General features: G+C 44.1%; 2 protein-coding genes across 2 annotated transcripts; both read right to left on the reverse strand.

Annotated features, from left to right (window-relative positions):
- Nucleotides 1–9,728: 9,728 nt before the first annotated feature.
- Nucleotides 9,729–10,049, reverse strand: LOC114174454 (ctenidin-3-like). The gene has a single exon (XM_028059294.1). It carries the CDS (start codon nt 10,047–10,049, stop codon nt 9,729–9,731), a length of 321 nt encoding a protein of 106 aa, XP_027915095.1.
- A 974-nt stretch (nt 10,050–11,023) lies between these two features.
- LOC114174455 lies at nt 11,024–15,733 on the reverse strand. Its single transcript, XM_028059295.1, has 5 exons — nt 14,120–15,733; nt 13,748–14,035; nt 12,099–13,669; nt 11,386–11,738; nt 11,024–11,328 (listed from the first exon to the last, which is right to left on the reverse strand). The coding sequence occupies exons 1-5, from the start codon at nt 15,731–15,733 to the stop codon at nt 11,024–11,026; spliced, it is 4,131 nt and encodes a 1,376-aa protein (XP_027915096.1).
- Nucleotides 15,734–18,827: the final 3,094 nt, after the last annotated feature.

The following is an 18,827-nucleotide window of genomic DNA, read 5'->3' on the forward strand; positions in this document are numbered from 1 at the left end:
CAAAAGATGTTATTAAGCCCATTTCACAAAAGGAATCTTTTACACTTTGACTAAGATAATTTTTGAAAAGAATTTTAATGTCAAAGTGTGTTTTGGCAAAACAAATTGAGGAGGATGAAATAAGAAAAGGAGATGAAGAACAAAAATTTTGAAAAGAAAAGAAAACAAAAGATTTAATGAAAAAGTGAGTAGAGTTTAAAGATGGGAAAACTCCCTTTGAAAATGGAATCTTCATGTAAGGAATTGGTGAAGAATTGATCACCAAATCCCTAACATAGAGTTCTTTTTGCTCTTTCGAAATGCACTTTAACTCTACCACTTGTGATTGTATTTCAAGATTACTCTCTTGTTTTATTTTCTCTCTTTCCTCTAGTTCTTTTCTTCATTCTCTTCTTTTGCTTTTCTTAGACTCTCTCTTTAGCCTTTTCTTCTTCCTCTCTTTTTTCTTCTCATTTATCTCTCTTTTCTCTTGTTCTCTTTTAGCACAAAGCTTCTCTAATGCTTCGTTTTCTCTCTTTTCAAATTCTTGAAGCTTTTGATGTTTAGCTTGCTCTCTCTTATATTTTTCTCTCTTTCTTTGTTCACTCAAGAGCAAGTCTAAATTGTGCTTGAAATCTTTTTCTAGTCTAGAAAACTTATCAATGTTTTGGATGAATGCATCCCGAATGTCAATAAAGTCTTCTATCCTAACTTGTTGTGCTTTAGTGATCCTAAATGAAGGGGGTATGAAATGTTTCCACATGCATGTTTTTAATTCATAAAATGTATTGATGCATGATGTTCTCCCCTTTTTCACTAGATATTGCCTCTCTTGCCACCAATCTAATGCACGTCCTACAAATCTAGATGTAACATGCCTAAGAATGTCTATATGACTATATTTACTAAACAAAGGTTGCACCAATTTTTCAGTATCCCACATCCAATCTTTAAATGATATTGGTCCTATATCTTCCCCAAAGAATGGAATGTCACTATGAATGGTATGATGCAACTCATGACTACTATGTCTACCTAAATGCACACTATTATGCCTATCTATATGCATACGGTTAGAAAAAGAAAAACTCATTTTGAAACACTTTTGACAAAACAATTTTTCACAAAGTTGATGAATTTCTAAAGAGAAAGTAGTGGAAAAGAATTCTAGAGATACTCCCAGGAAAGGGAGGTGAGTCACATGGACAAGCTTAGGAACCAAGCCTTTCTAGCCAGAGATCTCTAAAATGCTTTCACAGAATTTCTCAATAAAAATACAAATGAAACAGATGGCGAAAAACAAATTGACAAAATGTGTGAAAAAAGTGAAAACTTAAAGACTAAAAGAAGGTCAACTAGGTGTAAAACAAATGGCACCTAGATATCACGGGGACCTAAAACAGAAATGGCAAACACACAAAACCTGGGCATTAAAACATAAAACAGAAAACATAAAGGCGAAAACTTAAACTAGACGAAAATCCTAAGTGAAAATTCAAGTGGCCTTTGGAACCCCTTGAACCTCACACTAAACGCTTAAACTATTACAAAAAATGCTAAGGATGGATTGCTCTAAAGCATTTTCCCACCTAAGCCAAATAAAGGAGAAAACTGAAATCTGAAAGAAAAAAAATTTACAACCCAAAAGTCCATGATATCAAAACAGAAATAAGCTAAAAGAACTATGCTTCTTGTTGCAGTGTGCTAGCTATTGTTCCTCTCGGTTCAGTGTTGGACTTTATCCCAGCTCACACCTATGACTCTCTCGTGATGCACTCCTTTGAAGTCCCAACTCACTCCTTTTTCCTCTTGGTGGCCACTCAAACTGTTTGTCCTCACCACAGCTGCACTTTGCAGAAAAGGTATCACCTACAAGGCTACCAAAAACAGTGAGTGCAAGCCAAATGAACCAAGAACAAATGAGTAGTCAGCCATGTTTGAGAGTAAAAGCAGAAAACAATAAAAGTTCAAATTTGAGATAAGGACAACATCAAGTGATGGATATAATAGACAAACTCAAGGATAGCCAATAAAGACAAGCAAGAAAACAAGCTAACCAATAAAGAAGGCACACAAAAGGAACCTAAAGAATGTATCTAGAACAAGATGAACAAAACGAAAATCAAACAAAGACTCAAAACAAGTTGAATAAAAAACATAAGCAAATTGAAATTGAAAGAGTAGTAGGCATGGTGTGAACTGTGGAGACAACTTGTATTTTACCAAAACAAACAAAGATGTTCAGATTCAAGTAAACTTTTGTTTATCTTCAGGCTCATTATATGCTTTTTGTTTTGCGCATATCATATTTTCTTTTTACTTACTTTTCTTCTCAGTTCTCAACATGTATGATCTCTTTTTGTCAAGCCACAAGGTCACAACAAATGTTAGGCTGCCACTTTCAATTCAATGAACTAATGCAGACTGGTGAACAATTGATTCAACTAAAAAAAAGACTTGGCCAGGACAGCTCATAACAGACCCTCAAAGATACAGACATAAATGTTCAGTCAAAGAAAACAATGAAGTATATTGGAAGCAACAAAGTAAAGCAGCAGCTGGAGTCAAGCAATTTGACAGTGCTAGATAATATCAACATGAAATAGTGCGGGATGAAGGCTTAAAATCTTATAAAACAGAATCAGCCAAAACTTAATGCACAATGCAGAATGCTGCAAGTTCAGGTTGAACTATTACATGTGTATATAACTGAACTAAGGCACATAAGCTGCGTCGAAACAGTAGAAGAAAAAAGAAGAACAACATTGGAGTAATTGAATGCCAGAAGCAATGAAAACAGAAACTGCAAATCAAGAAAAGATGAATCAACATTCAAGACAGACAACTAGGCTAACCACAAAAACAGAAAATGTGATTAAGCAGACACACAAGTAAAGCAATTGCAATTTCCATTTCAGATTCCAACGACCAAGCAATATGTCCAAAATATGGATATGATTCAATAGAATTGGGAGTAACAAAACAAAAAGATTGCATCAAACACAGCTGACTGCATACACCTTTAAGAATGTAAAAGATGTTAACACAGAATAGACTATCAACACTCAATGATGGAATGTCACAGAACAGGAAACTACTCAGTGAGGCTTTCGAAAAAAAAAACAACTGAAAGGGCTTATACAAAGCACCAAAAGCAGAACCTGAACAACAGTGCAGAAATTGATTCTGTGACAGAATGAAGGAGCCAACAGCAAGGTGAAACAACTTTAATGATTGTAATCTGAGAAAACAGAAACTGGAACTCAAAAATTACATGGCAGTGCTGAAACAAAAATCAGATGAATGTAGCAAGTGAATAAGCTGAGGCACCATATTTCATAAAGCACTTAAACACAACTGAGAATACCCATCATGCTACACTGCCATCAGAGCAGACTCAATCAAATATGAATATGAGCAAACTATGCACATTGAAAGTCCTGATTCAGAAGAGAAACAACCTCAACAGCAAAGAACAGTAATTAATTGGTTGAATCATGATATCTAGGCTAATGACAAACAATAAAATTGTGATATAGCAAACCCACGACAGATGCAGATGCAATGATGAACAAGAATAATCAAAATAAGTTTCCAGAAGAGAAATTGAACTTTGACAAAGAAACAACAACGAGAAGCAACTAGCATATACTCTGAAATATTTGGAAACTGCATCAAAGGCAACTAACGGTCAGGCACTGATTCAAACAAAACATATTTCACAAGAGCACTGAAACAGCCTATGCAATCACCAACCAAGCAAGAGTGTCCACACATAAATTCTGATGCGAATCAAATTAAAGTGTGATGGAATATTCATTATGTGCTAAGGAAGGAGCAATCCTTGGCCAACAATTTCAATTTCCAGAGCAAGAACAGAATCAAACAGCACATGGAAATCAACATTAAGACAACAATAGCTTGAAGAAAACATGAATCAGTGCAATATGCACTGCAGATAGTTGCTAATGATCTATTAGCCAACTCAGAACTCTAGAACACTTTTAATAACAAAACGAAGGATTAAAAAACAAAACAGAAATTGAATGAGATTCGAAATAGTGACACAGTTTAAGCACACATCTATGGAATCACTGACATACAAAACAACTAAACCAAACCTAAGACAAAAACACGAGAATATAAAATTCAAAGCTAGGTATAAAAATTGAAATCAAACCTAATGGACATGCATTGAACGGCAGATTCAGAGAGCTAAACATTTCAACATCACAGTTATTGATTCAAGGCAATCTGAACAATAGTAATGAATCAATTTCAGCACGAAAACCATCACAGAGCACAAGATAACACCAGAAAACAAAAATGACTCAAACGAATATAGAACAAGACAAAATCGAACATATAAAGAGAAAAAAACAGTAGAGAGATGCTCGAATACTTAGCTTCGAAGACAACCGAGAATCGAGTGGCTCTGAATACCATTTGATGAGGCTCCTCCGTCGCGGTAGTCGCCGGAAACCTCTCCCAATCGGTGTTCTACCAATTCAATCTCGCAGAAAACGAGGGAAAACGCAGCGGATTGGTTCGTGTATGGTGTTTAGGCTCGAATCTCACTGGTTTCAGAAACCCTAAGAGGTAAAAACCTAATCTAGGGTTTGGGTGAGCTGATGAACGGTGGGAGTGATCTCTACCAGAATTCTCATTCATCAAAGCTGAATTTTACAATGAAATGGTTTGCCCTTTATAGAAGAAGGCAACCGAAAAAATCAAAACAAGAACGCCGTCAAACATAACCCTAACGCGAGAAGGGAAGCAAAGCGTGAATGAAAGAATGAAAACCCTATCATGGTTTGAACCCTAGCAGCTAAGGGTTGATACGGACTTTGGTGGCACAATTGAAGGAGGACCCTAACGAAGAATCTAACGACGTTTCAAGAAAAACACGACTCAGATATGTGGCCCGCGTGATGCATGATGATGAAATGTGAAGATGTGCACTGTTCAGAACCCTAACGGCATGCTCCCAACGAGAGAGATGTGGAAGACGCGTGAAGGTATGGGCCGTATGTTGGAAACACTGGCAGACATATGAATTGGCTCGTGTCGTGTTGGCTGCAACAAGGATGTGGTGCTGAAATAAATTGGGCTGCTACGTGCAGGCCCAATTGACGCTGCTGCTGGAGTAAAGTTGTGGTCAGCGTGGTGGAAGACAGATCACTTGCAGCAACATAAGGCTATGGCCACGCGCAAGTAAGTTTGGGGTCGCAGCTGAAAAAACGGACGGATGCAGGCCCAATGTTGATATTGAAAGCATTGATTTGAGAAGTAATGCAGATTGGGCTTAAGCCCAATGTCACTTTAAAAAGCTGAATCATGCATGAATAATGATGGGCTGGCCTGCAACACATCAAGGCTCAATCTCGACAGATTTTAAAGGCTGCATTTAACAAAATAACCCAATTAGACAAACTTTATTTAATTAAAAATGAAAAGAAATTATAAGAAATTAAAAGAATAGGCCTAGGCGTTGGCCCAAATGCTATAAGCCTTATTGGGGTCACATCACACCCACCACAAACCACCACGACCACCACCACCATCACAAACACAACTACTACCACCACCACGACAACCACTACCACAACCACAACCACCACCACTACCACCACGGCTACCACCACCACCACGACCATCACTAGCACATCCACCACCACCACCACCACCACCACCACCACAGCCACCAACTTCACGCCCACCACCACAACCACCGCCACGACACCCATGTCGGCTACCACCACCACAACCACCAACTTCACGCCCACCACCACAACCACCGCCACTACCACGACCACCAACCCCACCACCACACCCACCACCATCACCATTAAACAACCACGAGCACCACCACCAACACCACGGCTACCACAACCATCGTCATGGCCATCACCACTAGCACCACCACAACCACCACCACCACCACAACGACTACCATGGCCAACACCACCACCACCACAAGCACCACCATAACTACAACTACCACCACCACCATGGCTACCACCATAACCACGGCGATCACCAGCACATCCACCAGCACGAGCAATAGCAGCATCACCACCACCACAACCATTAACCCCACGACCATCGCCATGACCCTCATGTTGGCTAACATCACTACAACCAGCACCACCAAAACCACCTCTACCAGCACAGCCACCAACATCACGACCACCACTACCACTACCACGACAATCACCACCACCACTACTACCACCACCACCATCCCCTCAACCACCACCACCACCACCACAACAAACACCACCATAACCACCGCCACCACCACCACTACCACCACCACCACAGCCAACACCACCACCACCACCACCATAACCAATGCCACCACCACCACCATCATCGCGATTGACACCACCACCATGACCACCACCACAACCGCCACCACGACCACAACCATCACCACCATCACCACATCCACCACGGCCACCACCCTGAACAATCATCGCCACCCTTACCACACCCTGACCACTATCACCACCACCACCACAACCACTACCCCCACCATCACCACCACTACAGCCACCACTACCACGACCACCAGTTCCACTACGGCCAGCACCAGAAATGCCACCACAAAGGCCACCAAGGCCACAACCACGACCACCACCACCACTAACACTACCAAGGCCACATAGGCCACCACCACAACCACCACCACAACCGCCACCATGGCCACTACCATCACCACCATCACCACAAACACCACGGCCACCACCCTGAACAATCATCGCCACCCCTACCACACCTTGACCACTATCACCACCACGACCACAACGAACACCGCTACCATCACCACCGCCATAGGCACCACTACCACCACCACCAGCTCCGCTACGACCAGCACCAGAATCGCCACCACCAAGGCCACCAAGGCCACAACCACCACAACCACCACCACTACTACAAGCACCACCAACACCACCAACACCACCAAGGCCACATAGACTACCACCACTACCACGACCATCACCAGCACATCCACCAGCACCAGCACCACCAAAACCACCACCACAACTACCAACCCCACGACAACCACCACGACCATCGCCACGACACCGATGTCGGCTACCACCACTACAACCACCAATAACACAACCACTGCCACCACCACCACCACAACCACCACCATAACCACAACCCCGACCATCACCACGAGCACCAACCCCACCACCACACCCTCCACATCCACCACCACCACTAAACAACCACGACCACCACGACCACCACCATGGCTACCACAACCACCGTCATGACGAGCACCACCAGCACCACCACCACAACGACCACCATGGCTAACACCACCACAACAACAACCACCACCACAACCACAACCACCACCACCACCACCATGGCTACCATAGCCACCATTATGACGAGCACAACGAACACCGCTACCATCACCACCGCCACAGGCACCACTACCACCACCACTAGCTCCGCTACGGCCAGCAGCAGAATCGCCACCACCAAGGCCACCAAGGCCACAACCACCACAACCACCATCACTACTACAAGCACCACCAACACCACCAACACCACCAAGGCCACATAGGCTACCACCACTACCACGACCATCACCAGCACATCCACCAGCACCAGCACCACCAAAACCACCACCACAGCTACCAACCCCACGACAACCACCACGACCATCGCCACGACACTGATGTCGGCTACCACCACTACAACCACCAATAACACAACCATTGCCACCACCACCACCACAACCACCACCATAACCACAACCCCGACCATCACCACGAGCACCAACCCCACCACCACACCCTCCACATCCACCACCACGACCACCACCACCACCACCATGGCTACCACAGCCACTGTCATGACGAGCACCACCACCACCACCACCACAACGACCACCATGGCTAACACTACCACAACAACAACCACCACCACAACCACAACCACCACCACCACCACCATGGCTACCACAACCACCATTATGACGAGCACCACCACCACCACCACCACAACCACCACAACAACCACCTTGGCTAACACCACCACCACAACAACCACCACCACAACCACAACAACCACCACCACCACGGCCATCACCACCACCATCACCAGCACCACTACCACCTTCAATACGGCCAACACCACCATTACCAATGCAACCAAGGCAACCACCACAACTACCACAACCACAACCACAACCACCACCACCACAACCACAACCACTACCACCACCATCAGCACCACGATCACCACCACCACGGCCCCCACCACTACCATAACCACCAACACCATCACAGCCACCACCACCACAACCGCCACTACTACCACCACCACCACCAACCCCACCACCACACCCTCCACATCCACCACCACCACTAATCAACCAAGACCAGCACCACCACCACCATGGCTACCATAACCACCGCCATGGACACCACCACCAGCACCACCACAACTACTACCATGGCCAACACCACCACCGTGAGAACCACCACCACAACCACAACCTCAACCACTAACACCACCACGGCCATCACTGGCACATCCGCCAACACTAGTACCAGCAGCAGCACCACCACAGCCACTAACCCCACGGCGACTACCACGACCACCGACATGACCCCCATGTCGGCTACCATCACTACAACCACCACAACCACAATAACTGACACAACCACAACCACCACCATCACGGCCACCACCACCACTACCACGACAATCACCTTCACCACTACCACCACCACTACCATCCCTTCCTCGTCCACCACTACCACCACAACCAACACCACCACAATAACCACAACCACCACCACCACAACCACTACAACCACTACCACCACCACCACCTCCACTACAATGGACACCATGAGCATGACCACCACCACCACGACCACCACCCTGAACAATCATCCCCACCTCTACCGCACCACGACCACTATCACCACCATCACCACAACCAGCAACCTCATCATCACCACCATCACAACCATCACCACCACCTCCACTACGGCCACCACCTAGACCACCAAGGCCACCACCACAACCACAACCACCACAACCACCAGCACCACCACCATTACCACCAGCACCATCACCACAACCTCCACAATCACCACCACGGTCACCACCACTACCACCACCACCACCAATAACCACCAACACAATCACCGCCACCACCACCACCACCACCACTACCACCACCACCACCACCACCACCATAAACCCACCACCAGACCCTCCGCATCCACCACCACCACTAAAACACAATGGAGACAACAACCACCACCATGGCTACCACAACCACCGCCTTGGCCACCACTACTGCCACCACCACCGCCACCACCACCACACCCATGACCACCACCACAACCGCCACCACGACCACCATCATCACCACAACCACCACGGCCACAACCCTAAACCATCATCCCCACCCCTACCACACCACAACCACTATCACGACCACCACCACAACCACCACCCCCACCATCACCACCGCCACCACCAAGGCCACCAAGGCCACCACCTCAACAACCACCACAACAACCACAACTACCACCACCACCACCATCACCACAACTACCACAATCACCACCACGGTTACCACCACCATGGCCACCACCACTACCATAACCACCAACACCATCACCACAATGACCACAATCGCCACCACTACCATAACCACCAACACCACGACCGTAACCACCACCACAATTGTCACCATAAGAACGTCAACCACCACCACCACCACAACGACCACTGCCACCATAACCACCACGACATCCATCACCACCACCACCACCATGACGACCCCCACCACTACCACTATCACCACCACTTCCATAACCACCAGCACCAACACCATTACTACGATAACCATAACTAACACCATAACCACCACCACAACCACCACCACAAATACGTCCCCCACCACAACCACCACCACCATCACCAATTCCATCATACACCACCACGGCCACCACCACCACCACCACAACCACCACGACAACCACCACCACGATCAGCAGCACTACCACCACGACCACCACCATCACCACCATCACCACCACTACCACAAAAACCACCACCACCACCACCATCGCCGCCACCACCACCACCATCACCACAACCACCACCACCACCATAGTTACAGCAACCACCACCACTACCACAACGACCATCACCACACCACTACCATTGCCACCACAACCACACCCATAGAAACCACCACCACGGTTACCACCGCTACCACAACGGCTACCACCACCACCCTAAACCCTAAACAATAAACCCTAAACCCTCAGCACTAAACCTGATATGAACCTTAATGGAGATAGGATCGAATAAGGGTCTTGAATGGATTGGAACAGAATTGACATGGAAGAGAATTGGATACGAATCAAACTAGGACAGAATCACTCATCACTCAATTCCAAAACGCATCTGACTTAGCTATGGACGTTATTATTCATAGAGTAAAATCTGATTCTAGATTTTGAACCTTTTTATAATTTCAATGGAAATAGACCAGCGGATTTAACATTCAAAGGAAAGACAATGGAGTACAAAAAACCAGCAAAACTTACAAGACAATTGAGGATAGCATCACACCATCCCACACGCAACCATTATACACATAAGCTTCACACCTATGATGGCTGGATGTTCTTTGATTCACACAAAGATTAATGAGCATCACACTCACCCAAGTTCTTCACGAAAAATGGAGAATAAAATTTCATTCAAAAAAAATATCTGTCTGTTGTTTTCCAGCCACATTGTTTTTGTCTAAAAGCTGAATTTGCTACCCAAGGTAACCACCCACTACCACAATAACCGCTCCACTAAGTCTAGCAATGCGCCACATGGCTTGTGCTGAAAAAGGCACCTTACATACCAATAAAAATACACGGAAATAACCCCTAAACACATGACAATAACGAATTAAAACATTACATTAATTAAAACACACACACATAACACGCTAATAAGTCCCCATGCCACCATGTGCCACCAATCAATATTTTCACGCCTTTTGGAGCTCAACTTCATCCTTAGCTTCATCCTTCCAAGTGATCAAGTAAACAAGCTTATGTGTAGGATCCTTGACCACATCTTCTAAGAGATTTAGAATTAGCCTTTGTAATGTTGCCTTGGTTTGCTTGGCCTTGGATCTCGTCATAGGACCTCCTATCCCTTGTAGAGAGTTCTCCTCTTCTTTGGTTAGCTTGGATCCAGGCTGGTGAGAGATGTCCTCATCATTCCCTCCCTCTTGAACAGGATTGGTCTCCAAATCCGAACCATTTTTCTTCAAAGCCGAACCATCTTCACCTGCATCAAACAAAGATAAGTCAGCAACATTAAAAGTAGGAGACACATTATACTTACCTGGCATTTGGATCTTGTAAGCATTGTCATTGATCCTTTCCAAGACTTGGAATGGTCCATCTCCTCTAGGCAGCAACTTGGATTTCCTTTGTTCGGGAAATCTCTCTTTCCTCATGTGTACCCACACCCAATCTCCTGGTTGGAACACAACTCTCCTTCTACCTTTGTTAGCTTGTTTTGCGTAGCTCTCATTCTTCGTGGTGATTTGATCTTTAACTTTCTCATGAAGCTTCCGCACAAACTCTGCCTTTGCCTGTCCTTCAGTATGCTTAAACACAGAAATGTTAGGCACAGGTAATAAATCAAGTGGAGATAAAGGATTAAACCCATACACTACCTCAAAAGGAGAATGATTAGTGGAAGAATGGACAGCTCGGTTATAAGCAAACTCAATATGGGGTAGGCAAGCCTCCCAACGTTTCAGATTGTGCTTCAACACTGCTCTAAGCATAGCACCAAGTGTCCTATTAACCACCTCAGTTTGGCCATCTGTTTGGGGGTGACAAGTAGTAGAGAACAACAACTTAGTTCCTAATCTACCCCACAAACTTCTCCAAAAGTGACTCAAGAACTTAGAGTCCCTATCACTCACAATACTCCTAGGCATACCATGTATCCTAATGATCTCTTTAAAGACAAGGTCAGCAACGTGACTAGCATCATTTACCTTTTTGCATGGAATAAAGTGAGCCATCTTGGAAAACCTATCTACCACAACTAGTATGGAGTCTCGGCCAGTACTTGATCGAGGCAAACCAAGCACAAAATCCATGGACAAATCCACCCAAGGGTGTTCAGGAACAGGAAGAGGAGTGTATAAACCTTGGGGAAGAACTTTAGACTTAGCTTGTCTACACTCAATGCATGACTCACACAGTTTGGCTACATCCTTTTTCATGTTAACCCAATAGAAATGCTCATGCAAGATGTCATAAGTTTTAAGCACTCCAAAATGACCCATCAACCCCCCTCTATGTGCTTCCTTCACTAAGAGTTCTCTAATGGAAGATTGAGGAACACATAGCCTATTTGCTCTAAACAAGAACCCCTCAAATCTATAGTACTCATCCTTGGCCATCTTTTCACACTCCTTGTACCTTTGGCCGAACTCTTTATCCTCCTCATACAACCCCTTCAACACTTCCAAACCCAACAACTTGGTCTCAACCATAGATATTAGCGCATGTCTCCTAGATAGGGCATCCGCAACCACATTTCCTTTCCCTCTCTTGTACTTAATGACATATGGAAATTGCTCTAAGAATTCAACCCATTTGGCATGTCTTGTATTAAGCTTACCTTGACCCTTGAGATACTTAAGAGACTCATGGTCACTATGGATAACGAATTCCTTGGGAAAAAGATAATGTTGCCAAGTTTTGAGGGCTCTCACTAAGGCATAGAGTTCCTTGTCATAGGTAGAGTAATTCAAGGCTGCTCCACTCAATTTTTCACTAAAGTATGCTATGGGATGGCCTTCTTGAAGTAGAACAGCTCCTATACCTATGCCAGAAGCGTCACACTCTATCTCAAAGGATTTGGAAAAATTGGGCAATGCTAGGATGGGTGCACTCACTAGTCTTTGCTTAAGAGTTTGGAAAGCTTTCTCTTGTTTTTCCCCCCACTTGAAGCTCACGTTTTTCTTCACTAACTCATTTAAGGGGGCTGCCAAGGTGCTGAAATCTCTCACAAATCTCCTATAGAAACTAGCCAGGCCATGAAAACTCCTAATATCACTCACGGATTTGGGTGTTGGCCACTCTTGTATGGCCTTCACTTTGGATTGATCAACTTCTACCCCTTTTGAACTCACCACAAAACCCAGAAATACCACATGGTCTTGACAAAACATGCATTTCTCAAGATTAGCATACAACTTTTCATGTCTCAAAGCAGATAACACAGAATGCAAATGTTGAGCATGCAAGTCCAAATCAGCACTATAGATCAGAATATCATCAAAATACACTACCACAAAATGCCCTATAAAATCTCGTAGAACATGATTCATCAACCTCATGAATGTGCTTGGTGCATTAGTTAATCCAAATGGCATAACCAGCCACTCATACAACCCAAATTTGGTTTTGAAAGCAGTTTTCCATTCATCTCCTTCTCTAATCCTAATTTGGTTGTATCCACTTTTCAAATCAATTTTTGAAAACACTTGTGCACCATGCAATTCATCAAGTAAATCATCAAGTCTAGGAATGGGATGCCTATACTTAATGGTAATGCTATTCACACTTCTACAGTCACTACACATGCGCCAAGAACCATCTTTCTTAGGCACCAAAATCACAGGAACAGCACATGGAGATATAGAATCTCTTACCCAACCTTTCTCCAAGAGAGCTTCCACTTGCCTTTGTATCTCCTTGGTCTCCTCGGGATTGCTCCTATACGCTGGCCTGTTTGGAATGGTGGCTCCAGGTATCAAATCCACTTGATGTTCTATTCCCCTCAATGGTGGTAATCCACTAGGCAAATCCGAGGGGAATACATCCTTGAATTCCTGCAAAATAGAAGAAATAGAAGATGGCAAGGAAGTGGGAAATTCAGGGTTAGTATTCAAAACAGGTTTGCATATAAGCATATATAAGGGTTGCCGTGCTAACAACACCTTCCTCACTTCCCTCTCCTTTGCTATCTCTCTCACATTGGTGTTTCTCTCCTTGCCTCTCTTTTCCTCTCTCTTAGTGTTTGATCTTTTCTCGTCACTCACACTCTCTACCACGCTCCCACTCTCAACTTTCTTTTCTCTCATGATTTTCTCTTTCAACCTCACTTGATCATGACACACCTCTTGTGGGCTTAAAGGTTTAAGCACCACCTTCTTTCCTTGATGTGTAAAAGAGATCTTGTTGGAGAATCCATCATGGATGGTCTTGTGGTCATGCTGCCATGGTCTCCCCAACAATAGATGACACGCCTCCATAGGCACCACATCACATGAAATCACATCAGAATAAGTCCCAATGACTATGGCCACCTCCACTTGCTGCTTCACTTTAATTTCTCCTTCATCACTTAGCCATTGCAAACGGTAAGGTCTAGGATGAGGCTTGGTAGGAAGATTCAACTTGGATACTAGCCTTGTACTAGCCACATTAGCGCAACTCCCACTATCCACAATCACCATGCAAAGTTGCCCTTGGACAATACACCTAGTGTGGAAAATGTTGTCCCTTTGGCTTTCATCCATGGCTTGTATATGAGATCCTAATAGTCTCCTCACCATCAACAATCCCTTCTCGTTCATTTCTGGTCCAACATCCTCATCCTCCTCTCCTTCAGATTCTTCATTTGCATCTGACTCACTAGAATATCCTCCATCATCTCTAATCACCACAGTCCTCTTGGTAGGACATTCATATGCATAGTGCCCCTTGCCTTGGCATTTGAAGCATGTAATGTCTCTAGTTCTTTTTGGTACAGCTTCATTGCCCTTAGAAGGCTTAGGATCCGCTTCTTTGGTGGCCTTGGTACTCATGGCCGAACCGGTCTCTCCCTTGGCCGAATAGGGTGATGACTTATATCCCTCCCTCTTAGCCTTGTCCTTCCACCCATAAGTAGAAGACGACGCCATTCTCCTTGAAGCTCCCTTCCTTTTGAGTTGCTCTTCTACTTGGATGGCTTTATGGAGAAGATCCTCCATCTCCACAAACTCCTGCAACTCAACCACATCACGGATATCATTATTCAACCCATTAATGAACCTAGCCATTGTTACCTCAGGATCTTCCTCAAGCTTAGCTTGGATCATCAACATCTCCATCTCTTTGTGGTAATCCTCCACACTTCGGCTTCCTTGAGTAATTCTTTGAAGCTTAAACTTCATATCCCTTTGATAGGATGCAGGGACATATCTCCTCCTCATGAGCCTCCTCAATTCCTCCCATGTGTCTACTGGTGGATCTCCATCTCTTTGCCTCTCCCTTTGAAGCTTGTGCCACCAAATCAATGCATAGTGTGAGAATTCGGATGCTGCCAACCTCACCTTTTGTTCCTCCTCAAAGTTGCCGCAATCAAACACATTCTCCATCTTGAGCTCCCAATTAAAGTAAGCTTCGGGATCATTCTTTCCTGCAAAAGAGGGAATGTTTAGTTTAATTCCTTGGAGAGGATTGCTCCACTGCTCCCTATTCCTCCTTTCTTCATCATATCTCGCCACCCTTGTTTCTTGCCTCCTTACACCTCTTCTTGTTACTCCATCATTCTCCAACCTATCAATTCTCTCATGTATCTCATCATTGGCTTGTCGGAGTAATCTTTCAAGATGTTGAGTAAGAGCTTGCATTTGAATGGGACTAATGCCTGCCCCTCCTTCTTGGTTTGAATCTGCCATCTCACAAAATAATGCTTGTAGACAAGATAAAAGGTTAAGCCAAATAGAATCCAGCACCTAATCTACCTCACCAAATAATTTCCTCTCAAGTGTTTCTCTCAATTCGGCTTTTACTAATAATGTAAATTTCTCTCTAGCCTTTTACCACTCTTGATGCAATCAATCCTTGAGAGTCACAAAGTTAATTCAGCCACACAAAGATGATCTACCTAAATGCACAATGCGCATATAACAATTATAGTAATGATGCTATCACTAGAGACCAATAAAACAAGATACCAAAAACACATAAAGAAGGCAAAGAAAAAACGAGACACCAACAACACAAAGACACACTAACACAAAGCAATAGCTCACGGTGTTGACTCACAATACATACTTGAACATTTCAGAATCCAACAACTTTGAGCATACAGCAACTCGCAACATATCATGCCCATTCAGATTTTCAATTTGAACACACCACCATTTAAGGTTTTTAGTTTCGGACATTTGTGTATAGCAGCCCTAACATGTAATAGCCCTTGAGTTTCTTTTCTTTTTCTTCCAGAATTCAGAAAACTAACTTAACAAGTTGCAATTCAGATTTGTTGCTGTTCAAGTATACAAGACAAACCCTTAACCTAGCTCTGATACCAAATGATATGAACCTTAATGGAGATAGGATCGAATAAGGGTCTTGAATGGATTGGAACAGAATTGACATGGAAGAGAATTGGATACGAATCAAACTAGGACAGAATCACTCATCACTCAATTCCAAAACGCATCTGACTTAGCTATGGACGTTATTATTCATAGAGTAAAATCTGATTCTAGATTTTGAACCTTTTTATAATTTCAATGGAAATAGACCAGCGGATTTAACATTCAAAGGAAAGACAATGGAGTACAAAAAACCAGCAAAACTTACAAGACAATTGAGGATAGCATCACACCATCCCACACGCAACCATTATACACATAAGCTTCACACCTATGATGGCTGGATGTTCTTTGATTCACACAAAGATTAATGAGCATCACACTCACCCAAGTTCTTCACGAAAAATGGAGAATAAAATTTCATTCAAAAAAAATATCTGTCTGTTGTTTTCCAGCCACATTGTTTTTGTCTAAAAGCTGAATTTGCTACCCAAGGTAACCACCCACTACCACAATAACCGCTCCACTAAGTCTAGCAATGCGCCACATGGCTTGTGCTGAAAAAGGCACCTTACATACCAATAAAAATACACGGAAATAACCCCTAAACACATGACAATAACGAATTAAAACATTACATTAATTAAAACACACACACATAACACGCTAATAAGTCCCCATGCCACCATGTGCCACCAATCAATATTTTCACGCCTTTTGGAGCTCAACTTCATCCTTAGCTTCATCCTTCCAAGTGATCAAGTAAACAAGCTTATGTGTAGGATCCTTGACCACATCTTCTAAGAGATTTAGAATTAGCCTTTGTAATGTTGCCTTGGTTTGCTTGGCCTTGGATCTCGTCATAGGACCTCCTATCCCTTGTAGAGAGTTCTCCTCTTCTTTGGTTAGCTTGGATCCAGGCTGGTGAGAGATGTCCTCATCAAAACCATAATCCCTAAACCCTAAACCTTAAACCTTAAACCCTAAACCATAAACCCTAACCCATAAACACTAAACAGTAAACCCTAACCACCACTACCACAACCGCGTCCACGACAACAACCACCACCTCCATGACCATCACCACCACCACCACCACCACCACCCTCAACAATAAACCATACGTCCTAGTGATGTGACCCCAATAAGGCTTATAGCATTGGGCCAACGCCTGGGCCCAATATTTTTAATTTCTTTTATTTTCTTTTTATTTTAGTTAAATAAATGTTGTTTCTTAATTAGTTTGTTTTGCTAAATGCAGCTCACTTTTCAAGCTGCCAATTAAATGTTGGGCTTGCGGCCCAATTCTTCTCCATACCAACTCAATTAGCCATGGCCGTTGTTTCCACACGAGCAACCAACATCACGTCGTCATTGGGCCGAGATTCAATTCATCATCCAAAACCCAATTTTCTTCCAGCCCTCGCGTCCAGATTTCAACAACATCTGCAGCATGTTTAATTCACATCACGCGTGAAAGGCACCATGAAATCTGCTTCCATCTTGGGCTTACAAGTAGCAGCCCAACTCCTTTTTGCGACCCACGCAAGGATCTAGCGCCTTCAATCTGCTAGGTTTCTTCTCTCACGCTAGGAGCGCAGCCAGGTGACTTCACGCATAGCTCCAAACACATTCCTCACGCCTTCGCATCTTCACACCAGCCAGGCCACCTATGCATACGTCTCACACCTTAGGGTTAGGGTCACGCGAATTCTTCTTTCACGCGTTCCACCCCTAGGATTCGTTAGGGTTTTCTGTTGCCATTAGGTTTGTGTTAGATGGCACCCTTCTCTCGTTTAATGTTCCGGTTGCCTTCATCTATAAAAGGCAAACCAACCATTGTACCGATTAGCTTTGATGAATGAGAATATTGGTTGAGAGTACTCCCACCTTTCATCTCTGCTCAAACCCTAAACCCTAGATTAGGTTTCACCTCGTCGGGTTTACCATTCCAGTGAGAAGCTTGAGAGAATCAAGCGTTAACCTTAAGAGTCTTCCGCTGCGTCTCTTAGTCGATTCCACCGAACAATCGACGTTTGGGGGCCGTTCTCCAGCGAACGAAGCACGTTTCCGCCAATCGATGGCACCGATGGTCTCATCAAGTGGTATTCAGAGCCACTCGTTCTTGGACCACCGTGAGTTAAGTATTCTTCGTCTCATCTCAGCTATTTCTTCGTTTCTGTTTGCTTTCCGGTCTTGTTCATGCGCTGTTTGAGTCTTATCTGATTACTTCTCTGATTGAATATGTGTCGTGGTGATGTTGTGTTTTTCCTTGCTGAAATTGATTCAAAATAATTGTTCTCATTTTTCTGAATGAATACTGTGATGATTTTATGTCTAGCTCTCTCAATCCGCCGCTTAATGCATGTCTGTTAGCTTTTGATTTCATTTTTTTACCTAGCTTTGAATTTTAAACTCACTGTTTTGTCATAGGTTTTATGTAGCCGTT

This window comes from Vigna unguiculata, chromosome 2 (assembly GCF_004118075.2).
Source record: "Vigna unguiculata cultivar IT97K-499-35 chromosome 2, ASM411807v1, whole genome shotgun sequence".
Lineage (NCBI taxonomy): Eukaryota > Viridiplantae > Streptophyta > Magnoliopsida > Fabales > Fabaceae > Vigna > Vigna unguiculata.